Here is a 15669-nt window from a genome sequence, read left to right on the forward strand (position 1 = left end):
CCCATGTTCATCTTGGAGTCAATGATGACTCCAAGATCCTTTTCTGCCTCTGTACTGGCAAGAATGGAGTTCCCCAACCTGTAGGTATGGTGCCGGTTCTTCCTCCCCAGGTGCATCACTTTGCACTTGTCAGTGTTGAATCCCATCCTATTCTCATCTGCCCACCTCTGTAACCTGTCTAGGTCCAATTGCAGCCTATTCGTCCCTTCTAGAGTGCCCATATCCCCCCATACCTTAGTGTCATCAGCAGATTTGGACAAGGTGCTTTTTACCCCCTCGTCCAAGTCACTGGTGAAGATGTTGAACAGTGCGAGCCCGAGGACTGAGCCCTGTGGAACCCCTGCCCACATCCCTCCAGGTGGAAAATGTCCCATCCACTACCACTCTCTGGGTGCGGCCCTCCAGCCAGTTGGTGATCCAATTAACTGTGTGGGTGTTGACACCACAGTCCCCCAGTTTCTTAATGAGGACAGGGTGAGAGACAGTGTCAAAGGCTTTCCGAAAGTCCAGGAAGACTATGTCCACTGCTACCCCTGCATCTAAGGATTTGGTGATCTGATCATAGAAGGCCACCAGGTTGGTCTGACAGGACCTACCACTAATGAACCCGTGTTGGTTGCCCCTAAGCATAATCTCCCCTGCTGGCCCCTCGTGGATATGCACTAGAATAATTTTCTCAAAAAGCTTGCCCAGGATCGAGTTAAGACTAACTGGCCTATAGTTTCCCGGGTCCTCCTTCTTCTCCTTTTTGAAGATGGGAACCATGTTGGCCCTCTTCCAGTCCTCTGGCACCACACCAGGGCACCACACCAGAGTACCATGAGTACTCGTAAAGCCGTGCCAGGGGTCCTGCAATGACCTCGGCCAATTCCCTTAGTACTCTGGGGTGGAGATCGTCCAGACCAGCTGACTTGAATACATCCAGTCCCTCCAGAAGTTCCCTAACTAGTTCCTCACTAACCCTTGGCCTAGGTGTGCCTCCCCTGGGGCCTGAGGGGGGCCCAGCAGGGAGGTGACTGTTCCGGTCCCTGCTTAGGAAAATGGAGGCAAAGAAATCGTTAAATATGTTGGCTTTGTTGTCTGGTGTGACAACCTCTAGTTAGCACACTCCAGCAGACTCAAGCGTCTGCTCCAATGCGCTGTAATTACAGTACTTTGGAACAGCCTCCTGGTGTGTCTGCAAGCACACATAAGTGCTTCATGCTGGCAGGTTCTGAATATTTGGGCTGTGATACAAAGGAGTACCATTCATAGCAATGGCACTGCTCATGATTTTTTTTAATTAAATGCAAGCTTTTTAATTAAAATTAAATTAAATACAAGCTTGCACCAATTAAATACAAGTCCTTGACACTTTGCAGGATTGAATTAAAAAACAAAGAGCACCATCCAGCCTAATGCTAATTAAGATGTTTTGGTTTACAGCTAATGTTTGATCAAGCATGAAAGAGAAAATATTATAGGATATAGCTAAAGCCTGGTTTAAATCACAGGCCCAGCTCGCAAACACTGGGGCCTGATTGTGGCAGGGGCTGCCATTTTTGCATCCAGATCATGGCATCCCCTCTGTACCCACTGATTGGCTAAGGAAGCAGGTTTACCCACAGTGCCAAGCTGAGGGCAGGGATCAGAGGTGTCCAGCAGGACAGGGGTAGGGAATAAAGCCTCCGACCCACTTGGGGACACACCATGCTGGTGAGGGTTGTGGGGTGGGACTCACCCAGCAGCATGCCTGGCACCAGGCAGCAAGGGGCCTAGAGGCTGGAGGAGGGGAGGTTGGAGGCAGCTCTAGTGCTGAGTTTCTCTGTCCACCTCCTCCCTTTAGCAATGGCAGCAGTGATGATGAAGGCAGCGGTGGGTGGAACTGTAGGAGCGTGCAGTAGATGGAGGGCAAGCTGCACATCAGTGTGGTTAATGGACAGGAACTGGGCACTGCACAACAGTACAGGCACCTCCACAGCTCCCAAGGAGCAGGCTGCAAGGTGGGGGGACCTGCCCATACTAGGTACCCCCACTTGGGCATCCAGCAGCATGCGCCTGCCTGAGCCTCCTCTCAGTTAGCCCCTACCCTGCCCAGTGCCTCCCAAAGCTCAGGCAGTTGCACATAAAAACTGCATTTTTCATGAAAATTACTTAATTTAATAATCTTTGTGAAACAATTTTAATTTCATAATCTTTGTGAAAAATGTGAAATCATGATGTAAACTAGGCCCTAGTTTTTGCTCCATATCTGAACTGAAGTACTTTGGTGGGACAGCATGAAGATTGCTGTCATATTCAAGCCAAAACTCTTCCAAGCACTAACTTATTTATCTATAGATTTTTAAAATGGAGCCTAAATACCACATGAATTTTGAAAAAAGAACTTTCATCACAGGAAATTATATTTAAACATCTTAAAATTGGAAGTGGTAAATACCAGAAAAACACTAACTGAGGAGCAGTATTATGCAGTGAATAACTTGTTCAGTTAATAATATTCAAACAGATAGAGAACTGGTTTATTGCTGGCAACATACGATTTTTTTGAAAATGTCAAATTTTGCCTGGCCATATGTTCCTCACATAAAAGGAGATCTTTACCTGATGTAAATTTCATGGTCATTGAAGAAAAGGGAGCTTTGACAATTTGCGCCAGTGGAAGATCAACTCAGGATTCAGTAAATCTACTTGAAGCAAAATCAGTAAAAAAGATACTGGAATGGTTGTTTCCTTACTTTGAATGCACGTGGACCTATGGCTGGAGAGGTAAGGTTATTTTTACTAAGGTCAATCCTTTCCAAATTAGTGATCCCATTGAATGCTTCATCTGGAATGGCAGTGATGTCATTTCCTAAGACAGTTTTAAAAAAAAAAAGTCTGAGTTGTGTTGTCATAATCAAAGTCAGGTAGCTTTGTACTATACAAGTGAAGAATGTATTAATGGAAATAAAGTCAACTACATGTATTTGTGTTATAATGCTAGTAGCTTATAAATATTAAAATGGAAATTAGATAATTAGATGTGATAGGAAGTTTTGTTACTACTTTAATATGTTGTCTAATTGTCAGGTTTAATCATAAAATGCCTTGCAACTTTTGATGTTAAAAAACTTGTAGTACAATATTTTATATACAATATGCTAACAAAGTTGTTTGTATTTTAGGGAGGGCTAATTTTAATTTATGAAGAAAATTATTAAAGCAAAATTATTGTTTACCTGCAAGCTCTAAGTTTGTTAGTTCTGGATCTGTAATTGGTGGTATTTGTGTAAGTTTGGCATCAATGCAGCTTACTGTCGTGTCAGAGATTGAACATCCATTTGGCAAAGGAGGAACTTCTGCTGAAGGAACAGGAATTGGGAAATGAGGTGGCATTCTGAAAACATCACCTCTTAAAATATGTCCATGCTCATATTCTTCCTCTTCACTATTACGTTGTGTTACTTCTTGCTCTACATATTCTTCTTCCTTTTTTTCTTCCTCACTTTCAAATTGTAGTTCTTTGTCTTCAAATATTATTTTTGCTGCTTCTTCTCTTCTACTTATTTCCTCTGATTTTTGCTGGGCTTCATGTTGTTGTCTTCTTTTAACTTCCTGAGGTGTTTTTCCTTTTCTTTTTTTGTTCCCAACCTTTTTATGGATTTCTTTCTCCTTAAGTATATCCTCTTCTCTTCTAAGTAACTCATCACTTTTAGCTTGGGTCAGTTGTGTTTGCAGTAGGAGTGGGTTACTAGGGTCATTGGGTTCTGGAGAATCACCAGAAAATGCAAATGTGTCATCCAGTGAAATACTGTTTGGCACTGAAAATAAGGATGAACATGGTAATGGAAATGAAAGGGAAAAAATGGCATTATAAGAGGAAAGTATAGTGAAGTTAGTTTTAGTATACATAAATCTCTGCAAGCATAGAAATTATTTATACGATAAATACATTTACACTGAGAATATGATTTAAAGAATAAAAATATGATATTGTGGAATGGTTAATTAATTTTATATCAACATGATGTGTAGATATTCTCATAGGGTACTGTTAAGTATTTATCTGTACATTTAGTTATAAAAGTGTAATTAAGATGGTAAAAGAAAGTTAATCAAAATAATCTTATATAAAAAAACTGAATATAGGGTTGATTTGATGATACATTTTTTGCAGTGTTGTGTTTGTTAAAAACTGTTCCCAGAAATTGGGTGCAAGCAAAAAGAAGTAGGGGGAGGGGTGATAGTGAGATAACGTTCCTACAACTCAGCTCTAACTCCTATCAGAGTAACACGTACACCTCCTGATTAGACCTCACTAATGTTGTCAGGCTGGCCAGGAAGATATGTTTGGCTGTTCTTCAGAAGCAGTGTTCAGACATGTATATGTAGCACTACAAGTACAACAGCATCCTGAAATGCAACAAAAGCAGTGTTTTGAGAGGTATACAGGCATTCAGAGCTCCCCAAATAGAGCACTACAAGATCCCTACAAAGGCATGCTCTCTAGTTAGGTGGTGATTGGGGTTTGCTCCTCTTTCCTCCCAGCCATTGATAGCCTGCCCCTCTCCTCACTAGCAGTGGTAGCACCACTGCAGCAACAGCACCCTCACTGCACTGGTCCCTATAGCAGTGCCGTGGCAAACAGAACTGTAGTCCCTGGTCTTGGTTGAAGCTCTCTGTTCTCCACAGACCAGCCCAGTCCCAGTCTTGCCCATACTGACAGTTGTTCCAGGAGTAGTGGGCTGTCACTAAGCCTGCCACAGCTGTTCTCCCTTCTTTCCTTCCCCCTTGCAGGGCAGAGGAAAGTGGGGCATTGTGGGATGCTGGGGAATAAGCGAGAGACCCCCCTGTAGCACTACATATAACTATTCAGACATTACATGTGGTGCTGTGGCTAGAGAAGTTCCTGTTCCATCCAGAAATATTTTTGCAGTGCTTGCACCATTTTTTAGTGCTATTGGGCAAGATTCACATCTGACCAGCTTCTTTTTGTAGCACTGCAGGGGTACGTATAGCATTAGCAATATACAGCTGAATGCTGCCAGAGAGTCCCAAGAAGCCTCCAAATCATAGGACTTGGTGCTTGTTCCCTGTGCTTAGTAACCATAATTAAGCCCTCTTCTAGCAAATATCATATTTAAAAAAAAAAGTCTTGGTATCCAGTCATTGTGCTTATGCTCAATTGCCAATTGTTTCAGTGAAAACTAAGTAGCAAGTTCTCAATATAAATATGAGCTTTCATTTCTACCCAGGAGAACTTTTACAATCTTTTCTCTAATGCCTGATGAGGGGTGTTTGTGCCTGAAAGCTTGCAATTAAAGGCATTTTTTTGCAAACATCTTGTTGGTCTAATAAAAGATATCAACTTTGTCCATGAGCCCTGATTGCTTTTCAGTATAAATAAGGTTTTCTGCATTGAAAACTCATTTTATGCAGTAGGGGATGACAATGCCTAGTTTTTACCTGCACTTTGTTGTTACATGAATTTTAGAAATAGTTAATAAAACTGTATGTAACCTTGGATGCTACCCGCTCCCTCACCTGAATAGTGGGATCCCCAAGTAGAGAGCCTCCCCTTATAATCAAACAACCTTGCAGACTGTTATAAAACTATTTACAGGGTTTAATTATTTACAAGGTAACATATAACCAATGCAATAGAGCAAAGGTAACACTGCATGACCTGGTGACGGTGGCTTAAGGGTTAATGTTTCTTGTATACACATTACACTAGGGCAAGGCATACAAATTACCCACAATAAATAAGGAACCAGTAAAGAAATAGATTGATACTCCAACTAATAAACCATCAAGAAGTTATTTACACTGTGTACTGAGGACCCTGGGGTCTCAATGTAGCAGGCGGTGGCTCCTCCCCTGCAGTCCCTGCAAGAGAACTGATTTCTGCCCAGACCCCTTTCCCAGCTCAGCAGGGAGCAGTGTCTAGGCTGTAGGTTGTAACAGTTCCCCTGCCCAGCACAGCCTCACAGCACCCAACAAATGCAGCTCCTCCTGTGGCTGAACCAGTCCCTGCCCCTCTAGCCCAGGGCTCCCTCCAGCACCCTAAGCCTGCCCGTACCCAGTGCCTTCTCACTCACAGGGGAAAAACCAGGGCAGTCTCAAGCATTTCCCCCTGGTCCTGCATCCCCTTCCCCTCCTGTGCTCACCCAGCCACACAGGGTCTTGCAGGAGGGTTGAAGTCTCCTCACAGGCAGCTCCTCTCTTGTGCCTGCCCTCTAACAGGGGCTCTCCCAGGGGCGGCCATAGGGAGATCCTTTCCCTGGTCTGCAGCCTGTCTCTCACCGCCCCTCTCTCTCTCGTTCTCCCCTCCACCACCCTCCCCCACCCCCACCAGAAAACTGTTCCCCTCTTTTAATCAAGCCTCTCAGCCAGTCCCAAGCCAGGACTCTTCCCCAGGCAGTTGCTAAGATCTCTCATTCAAACAGTGCTGGGATTACATCACCCTTCCCACTTCCAAGAGGACTACCTCCAAAAAAGCTTCACTTGCCCTCAGGGCAAATGGTATCCTTACTGGGATAAACTGTCTCTTCGCACTCTGTCCTTCTGCAGGGCAGCCCTTTCTATTCCTTCAGGTGATTCCATTTTTAGTGTTGCTACCTGTGTGTGGAGGGGGTACACACACACATATATACACACAATTAAATAAATGGTTGGTTGACTGAGAGTCTTGAAGATCAATAGGTTGCTTTATAAGAAATGCTTTTAAACTACTTTGTTAATATAGAGCTGTACAAGAAACATTGTGTGTTTTATGTTCTCATAGCCATCATAAATGGAACCTTATATAAAATATAATCAGACATTCTTTTTTTCTATGTATTATAAAGCTGACATAATATGAGTAAAGGAGAAAAGACAGGAAAATAAGTTAAAAAAAAAAAAGGGACCCTGTTCCATCACCTGTTGCAGATATTTGCTTTAAAGACAATAAACTAGAATATAGCTAATAGATCATGTAGGCTTTTACATAAAACAGAATTAAACGTAGAACATTTGCTTGTTCAGTAAAGAAAAATACATATATAAAATTACTCTTGTTATGTAATTTGGGACTTTTCTACTTTCTGCATAAAACAGATATGTACAAAAATTATTGAACAGCTTTGTATTTATAGGTGATGTCTCTTGCACTTATTATTGTAATAATCTTAAAATAGTAAAATAAGTATTAAATTATATGGTGGTAAGAAGACAATATGGGGTACTGTACCAATCTCAGAGCAAACTGGGCAGCAGTCTCCTTCAGGTATCACAGTTTTTTGACATGTTAGAGGGTGGCATATGGTTTCATCACAAATCGCTTTTCCTTTTGAACACAGACAAGTAATGCAGGGCTTGGGGGACCACACGGCCTTATCATACATAATCATTCCATTGGCTATACAGCGACCATTCTTTCCTGACAAAAAGAAAACAATTAAAAACAAGAGTTATGTAATTATCTAATAACTTTAATTGAAAAAGCCCACAAGTACAGTTTGTATGTTCAGATCTTTGATTTAGTTTTCAAATGTAGAAAAATTATTAATATTAAAAGTATTTTATTGGATCTTCATTATATTCTGTTTAGTTAACTAATCATTCTGATATTAAATGCTTTTATTGCTCTTAATATGAAGGGAGCACTATATTGTTCTTATTTATAAATATTACAATATATTGAGAATATGTCGTATATCACTTTCAGTTTTCCTCTTGAAAGCACTGGGTGTGTCAGACTCTTCAACAGCTTTTGTAGAAAACACTAAACAGTTTTTTTTAGTCTGTAGTTATATTCCTAAAGTATTTATCACCATGTACTCTAGGCACCAACGGCCAAACTTTATCTACTGAAGTGCGTAGCAAACTATTAACTGTCAGAGTCATGGCTAGCCACAAGTGAGCATAGTCCTTTTAAAAACATGCCAAATTGTTGCATGTAAAATATAATGCCCTATTTTTGTAAAGAATTGGTTAAACATGAAGGCAGCAGCTACATGAACTTCTGTAACATTTTCCTGCCACTGTGCCTCAAGCCTGACGTGGCAGTAGGTGTAAATTAACATCAGTTCATTCTCACTGGCCTGTTCAGTACTTGGTCTCTACCTGGAAAGGGATTCATTAGAATTAATTCTGCTGTAACCTGTTTACAATAGGGCACCTTTGTGCCAGAAGCTAGTTATTAGTTCTGCTTCTCAGGTTATGATTGCATGGTAAAATTACCATGCCAGGCAGTGGCACCTTTAGGTAACTTGCTGCAATACAGTGTTTTTGATGATGATGCTGTCAGGCCTGGTATAAGTTTATTGTGTCAACATGGCTTCAGTCCCTCCTTGTCAGTCTTCCAGGTAAGATATTCTCCATCTCCCCAGCAACTGGAAAGAGATCACTTCTTTGCTCTGAGTCAGGACTTAATATGTATTTCAGGAAGAACTCTACAAAATTCTTGGTCTCTAAGGAGCCCAACAGGAAATTTCAGGTCTCCTTTTAGAGCTGAACTGTCAGAGGATTTTAAATAAATATCTGTATCTTAACTGACTTTGAGGTTTTTCTCCTCAAAACTGCTACACTTAAAAATATCTGAGGAAGGTTTGGAAGATAGTACATCTCTTCTCCAGCCTCAAGAATGACAGTAGACAGTCATATCCATCTCCCAACAAATGTGCAGATTAGGCTTAGGCCAAGTTAATTGAGCGTGCCATGTGAAAAGATCTTCATATAAAGCAGGCCAGAATTAGTGTTACATATCTGTGGGTAAGTTTGCGAAGTGCACATGCAGCTCCATGAGTTATTGGACCCCTTTTCTAATAGCTTGCAAAGTAGCAATCTTTCATCAAAGCCTTGTGAACCTCAGAGAAGGACAAAGGAATAAATTCCAGTTCATATACAGCATATAGACAAAGCCAGTCATGAAGACTAAGTACAGGCATTTGGGGGCATAAGGTTGGGGGAGTTAGGGGGAGATTAAATCAATTCAAACTTGCTGCCTGATATCAGGTATGTCAGAATGGGGCTGGCTATCTGGGCGGGTTGCAGGTCCAGCAGGCTGGAAAGTGTCGGGGGTCCTCTGGGGATGGGGCAGCAGTTGCAACCTGTGGGTGTGGGTTGGGCAGGTGCATCCCATGAGGGGTTGGGGGAGCAGGCACAACATGGGTGGGTTAGGGGATGGGTGTGACCCAGGAGAGGTAGGGGGAGCAGGCGCAACCTGCAGCTGGGATGGGAGGGTAGGCATTACCCGTGGGTGGGGTGGGAGGCAGTTGCAAACCTCCATCCCCATCCCTCCCCTCCCCTCACTGGGGCTTACTTGCTTTGCTGTAGCAGCAGTGAACACACAAAAGTGGCTGTACTCAGAGTACCTTGTGGAATGGTGGTTAAGAGGGCTGGTTGGGGGGAAGGAAGGGGCCAGGGTGCAAAAAATAGACCAGTGCAAGAGAAGTGAGGAATGAAAAGAGTAGCTAAGGAGTAGAAAAGAGTGGGGCCAGTACTGGGTTTTCCCAGTCCTGGGGCTGCACAGAGAAAGTAGACAGAAGTTCCACACGCCAGTTTGACCTAAATCAAACAGGGTCTTCAATTTTTAGACTGGTTTGTATGCATGGAACTTCAGTTCAGTTGAGATAGATTGCTGGTCACTGAGACCCAGTCTGTAAATGTAAGGTTGACACTGGGATGAGTTAAGTTTTAAATCAGGTGGCCATTTTGAACCCAATTTAACATCCTAAATGTCTATACATATCCAAAATGGTTGGGAGGGCCATAAAGCATCCCCCTTTCCCACAAGCTGTTTACCTGCGGAGCCTTATCTGCAATGAAGGTGCTAACTTGTATAATATTTTAGATCCCAATGAGTCATTTGTCTCCACTAGCACTGACTGTATTCAAAACTTCCAAAGGTATGTCCTTGGGGCAGTGTGATTCCACTTGAAGAAATTGGAACTGCAAGTTAAATTCTGATGTCCTTCTAAGTATTTTGTTGGTAAATTATTTTGAGTCAATATAGGTGAATCATCAGTGAGGCAAAGGAATAAGTTCCTCCATCCTTCCAATGAGAGAATCTTCAAATGATCTCTTCATATGTTTCCTTTAGAAGTCACTACTATTCTAGGTTCAAGTGTAAATTGATGATATTACCCATCCGTGCATAAGAGTTGAAATATACTCTTTTGTATATTCCCAAATCTGGACAAATTTAGCATGCATCCCATTATAAGAGGTGCTTCAAGTTAGGTCTTCTCCTGTGAGTGAATAGTGTCAGAAAATGGGTGGTTGGGATGCAGTGGAACTCACCAAATATCTCAGAGATAAGTTTATTCTTTCCCCAAAGTCAAGTAAAATAAAGCAACCATATCAACAAGAATCCATTTTCCACAAGATTCTTTTTGGTACAGAGGCAATCAATGACATGCAGTTTCATAGGATTGGTAGGGGGTGCACGGTGGTGCACATGCTCTCCCTGACAGGGTCGCCACCATCGGCAGCTTCTGTGAGTGCCCCCCAAATTAAGGAGACACCAGTCACTCATGTTCGGTCCATTTTAGATTTAAAGTAATTCAAGTCTGTAAGAAGATCAACACTTTGGATGGATATCCAAAATTTCAAAATATGGAAATAAACTTCCGAGGTTTGGTTAATAGTCCTGGCAACCTATTTCAGAAGTGGACTAATAGTCCTCTTTAATGAATTGATGCCATCAAGTACTGAGAGTAAAGGTGGCAAAAATTGTGAATGAAAAAACTACAGTGAACTAAAGTATACTATTATACTCTTTACATTAACTCTCAGGTCTTGGTTCTCAAACTTGAGACCCTCCTCTCAGAGTCCCAACACTTGTCAGACTTGGTGTAATAAGGATCTGTCCTGAATCAATAACTAGTACTTCCCAACTCAGCAGAAGAAAAATAAGTAAGATACTTATATAATCGTTCCCGGATAAACACCATCCTAATATCTTGGAAGAAATTCACAACATAGCATTTGAGGTTTGTATTGACATTCCAGGAAATGGACATTAGAGCAAAGTCAGCTGAAAGAAATGACCTGTTACCATTTTTAAAAGGTGGCCTGACCATGGGGACCCCAAGACCAACACTCCTCACAGGAAAAGTCAGTAAGTGCAGGTGCTAAAAGAAACATACCATCATTCTTAGTAGTTTTCTGGAGATAAATCAAGATTAACTCAGTAACTTTCTTATGAGCTCCCAGGCCAAATAAAATTACCTTTCACCTTCACTGTTGACAATTGACAGTTTTCTTAAAAGTGCTCAGAGGCCTTTGAGAGATCTTCATTGAAAGTATCTTGTCTGTTTGCCACCACCTTGTCTAATATAGTTTTGGAGCTTGGTATACTTTCTTGAAACTTCACTTTCATATGCTGTCAAACGTGGTAATTCTCATATAATAGGGAATATTATTTGGGTTCTTTGGGTTGAACTGAAACATCCTTAGGAAGTACTTATATATACGTTAGATATGAACAGAGCAACCAAAATTAAAATCTTTTTTTTTTAATTCAGAAGCATGATTAATGATTTCAGGTCTGTTACTTAATAGACTGTTTCCAGATCTGATCTTAACTTGCAAAAATTTTGAATTTTAGAAATTAGAAAATACTTTGTGGTTGAAGTCCTTGGCAGATAAGCACAGGACTTTTAACCTTTGGAAATATAGTGTAAATCTAGTGTTGGATGCCAGTTAAAATGAGTTCAATGATTAGTTCTACTTTTGAATAAAAAAACAAGATAAAGATAAGTGGGAGGTGGAGGGGAGAAGGAAACCACATATTATTTTAGTATGTTTGTGATGATCTCTGAAACATATTAGAATAGCTTACGTAGAATACATTCTATGTATATGATATCTTCCTCTACTTAATATAAATGTTTTAAATAAATGGTTTCACATAAGTAGTGCATGTTAGGTATACATTATAGTAGCACCCACTAAATCAGGGGTGGGCAAAATGCAGCCCGCAGGCTGGATGCAGCCCACCAGGTCATTCTCTCCAGCCCATGGGGCCCCTAAAAAAAATTAGAAAATTAATATTTATCTACCCCAACTGCATGTCATGTGGCCCTCGATGGCTTGCCAAAACTCAGTAAGCGGCCCTCTGCCCAAAATAATTGCCTGCCCCTGCACTAAATTCTTCCAGTTGGAGGTTGTCAGCATTCCCTTTAATAACCCCTATTTTTTAATTTCTTTTTTTCATTTGTTCAGTTTTTAACAAGGTCATAGGACAAAGGTGAATTGTTTATGAAGATATGAATAACATTTAGTCTTACTAGCTAAGTCACAATAAAGTAAAACTAATTCTCAGATTATGATATGGTCCTGTAGCACACACAAATACTCCCTAATGTGAACTATTGCTTCCACATGGGTGAAATATAAAAATGGTCCTTGTATTGTGTGGGCAAGTATATTTTATGAAGGCTGTTTGTTAGCTTTTTATAAATACATGTGATACATTCTTTTTCATTTTACGTTATAGTGCTTCTTTATGGTGTTAGAATAACAGCACACTATTTATCCACAAAGAAGTTACTGTATCTAACCACTGCTTCAGTTCCCTGCTAACCTGTCTAAACTTTCATGTGTAGAAACAACCTCCAAAACAAATTAAACTATTTAATAACTTGCCTCTCCTCAAGGTTGCTACCCCAAGAAACTTTTTTAATTGAGAATCTGAAAACTTTTTATTGACAACCAAACTCTTTTACTGAACTTTTTTAAAACTGATGTATGTTTTACACTATATAAATACATCTCTTCTGCTATGCCCTGGGTAGTAATTAGAAGGGCTGTGTTCAAATTTAGGGGTTTAACACTAACCATAGTAAAAACAAAAACAAAAAAAAGGTTTGTCAGTAATAATTTTTCAGATTGTCTGTAAAAAAAAAAATATTTTTTTCCTTGGGTCAACAGACTTGTTGACTGTTCCAGTAGTTTATACCTTAGAGCCCCCAACCCAAGAGTTCCCTACTCATCTTCATACCCTGATGCCCCTGACTACAGCCTGCCACATGCTGCCTCTTCAGCCCAACTTTCAACCTGACCCCCACTGGACCACAACACACTACCTTCTCCCTAACCTCCAAGCTCTGCAACTCTGTCCTGCCTGCACCATCTCTCTTCCTGTCCTGCCTGGCCTGGGGCCTCCTGCGCACCTTCGAGGTGAATTCTGAGTAGCTGTTACAGGCAGGGTAGGGCCAGGAAATGCAGTGGCAGCCCATAGGGGGCAGGGGGGCAGAGTTTTCTGCAAGACCCCAAGCTGCTTTCCTGCTTAGATACCAGGTGGCACTGCTCTGTTTAATTTGTCCATTCATACTTGAATTTAACCTCATTCTGATGGCGACAATGGATCTTCAACCAAGCTCACTGTTTCTTAGTTTTGATTGATGGCTCCATTTTTTTACAGAATTCACAGGCAGGCATTTTTAGCATTTTTTTTTTTATAGACTGCAACCTTGGCACCCTCAACTCTCCCTCCTGTAACTGCTTTTTAAAAATTTGTTACTGGGTTATTCAAGATTTGGCTTCAGGAAGGCCCAAGTCTTCTGTATGTAGGTATGCATATGCTTGACTACCAATACATGTATTATCAATAGTTCCCCTGAAGTTTTATGTGACTGTCACTGGATTAGGAGTCTTAAATTGCAAGTTTCTTTGGGCAAAGATTGTCTCTCCTTTATTATGTCTTACATAACATTAAGCACATGGTAAAAAGCTAGTGAAAAATTATTCAGTACCTAGACACAGTTAGTTTTCAGCCTTTGTAAAGAAAGTAAATAACTATGACAGTCAAAGCCAACTCTGTTAGTGATTTTTGTGTGATATTGTTTCTACGCTCTAAACAGAGATCACAGGCTTCTATTATGTCATCTGCCAAAGGTATGGGCCAGATTTTAATGAAAAAGATATGAAAGATTCCATTATTGGTTGTGACAACAAATCTCCCAAAACTGCAAAATGATTTTTGATGTGAAAAGCTACTGGGCACAAATCTGGATTAAGGATATTTTGGATTCCGATGGATTAAGGATATTTTGTTTCTTCCTGAGTTATCTTGTTTTATGTGTTTACAAATGAAATTTGGAATTACAGGTGTATTCCTTTTGTTATTAAAACAAATCTAATTCTTCCCAAAATACTACCTCCAAGGAATATTTTAAATATTTGGAGGAGGGGTTAATTTGGGAAAATATCTGAAGTACTCTTAGATGCCACTTCTAATGCCATTAGAACTTCAGTGAGCAGCAATGGATTGACTTATGAGAGAAACTGAGAAAAAAAGGGTTTTTTTCAATGTTGTCACGGGGCGGGGCCTAGTGAGCGGCCGTGAAGCTACCTAGCGCCCCTTGCCGTGCCACTTAGGCGATCTAGCGCCCCCTATTCTCACCCACCACGTCTTTGCTGTTATGGTTCTGTAAGGGAGGCTGCCTACGATTCCCTTGTCCACGGTAATATGCTGGCACTGTTCCCCGTCCCTTGTAGGGTGACTCAGTGCACCCCAGCCTTAAGGGCCATGCTTGCCTCCAGACTTCCCCTTTAGCATGCCCCAAGCCTCGCAGCTGTACCGGACATTCTCATGTCATACCGTCGCCCCTCCTGGGCTCCTATTCCCCTCTCGCCCTCTCCCGGGCCTTTTTGCCACCCCCCACCCCAGACTTCTGTTCAGCTCTGTTGAGCTCTTATCGTTCAGGCCCCGATCTGCACGTCAGTCCCTCTCGTGGCTTATATCACGCGCCTGCCCCACTCCATGACACTTAGTCCTGCCTTGAGCAGGTCGTTGGGCTAAATTGCCCCCTAAAGTCTGCTCCAGCAAAAAAAAAGAAAAAAAGGCCCCAGAGAGGGTGAGGAAGTGCGACGTAGGCCCCCAGAGGGGCAAGAAGCATGACATAGGCCCAGGGAGGGCCGGGAAGGCCAAAGGAGGGTGAGAAGCCCCAGAGAGGGCAAGGAGCGTGGGGAGCGCAATACGGGCCCCGGTGGGGAGTTGCCTGGGTGAGGCAAGCCCAGGGATCCCGATAGAGGGGCACAGGCTGCGTGACTAGCCCAGAGGGCACAGCGAGTGGTGCCAGGCGGGCACAGCTATTTGCACCGGTGGGGCGCGTGTTGGGGGTGTTGACCCCGACCGGAGGACAGGGTGAGGCTGTAGGGGCATGAGGAGGCCTCATGGGGGCTCCCCAGTAGCTTGGGGGTTCCCAGTGCCCAGCAGGGGCACAGTGAGCAGTGCCACAGTGGGCACAGTCTTTTAGAGCGCTGGAGAGGCGTCTGGTGAGTGTGGGGTTGGGACCCCAACCCGCAAGAGCGGTTGCCCGGTAGGGCGTATGACCTGGAGGTGGGGTCAGGGGGCCAGGCATGGCTACGAGCCACCTGAGCCCCGGGCGTGAGCAGCATGAGAGGTGCAGCATGAGCACGAGAGGCGCGATATAGGCCCAAAGGGGCGAGGAAGCGCGAGAGGCGCGGCACGAGTGCAAGAGGCGCGATATAGGCCCGTGAGGGCGATATTTTGTCCAGCGTGGGCAAGTGACCCAGGAAAGGGTCAAGGGGTCAGACATGGCTGCGGGCCACCTGAGCCCCAAGCGCGAGAGGCGGAGCAGAGGCCCCAGGGGGGGCAATGAGCGCGAGAGACCCAGCAGAGTCCCCAGAGGGGCAACGGATGCGAGAAGTGGGAGCAGCGCAAGAAGCACAGTACAGGCGCGAGAGGTGCGG

The 15669-nt window shown here is 42.8% G+C and overlaps 1 protein-coding gene across 2 annotated transcripts in view; it reads right to left on the reverse strand.

The window, feature by feature from the left end:
* The window catches only part of ECM2 (extracellular matrix protein 2), a 39992-nt gene that overhangs the window by 17377 nt on the left and 6946 nt on the right, over positions 1-15669 (reverse strand). For both annotated transcript variants that reach the window (XM_019537059.1, XM_019537060.1), the window contains exons 3-5: positions 7196-7384; positions 3201-3782; positions 2718-2833 (exon numbers count right to left, since the gene is read on the reverse strand). In XM_019537059.1, the coding sequence (XP_019392604.1) occupies positions 2718-2833; positions 3201-3782; positions 7196-7384 (887 nt within the window). The remainder of the gene's footprint in view (positions 1-2717; positions 2834-3200; positions 3783-7195; positions 7385-15669) is intronic.

Source organism: Crocodylus porosus, unplaced genomic scaffold (assembly GCF_001723895.1).
Source record: "Crocodylus porosus isolate Cpor-Errol unplaced genomic scaffold, CroPor_comp1, whole genome shotgun sequence".
NCBI lineage: Eukaryota > Metazoa > Chordata > Crocodylia > Crocodylidae > Crocodylus > Crocodylus porosus.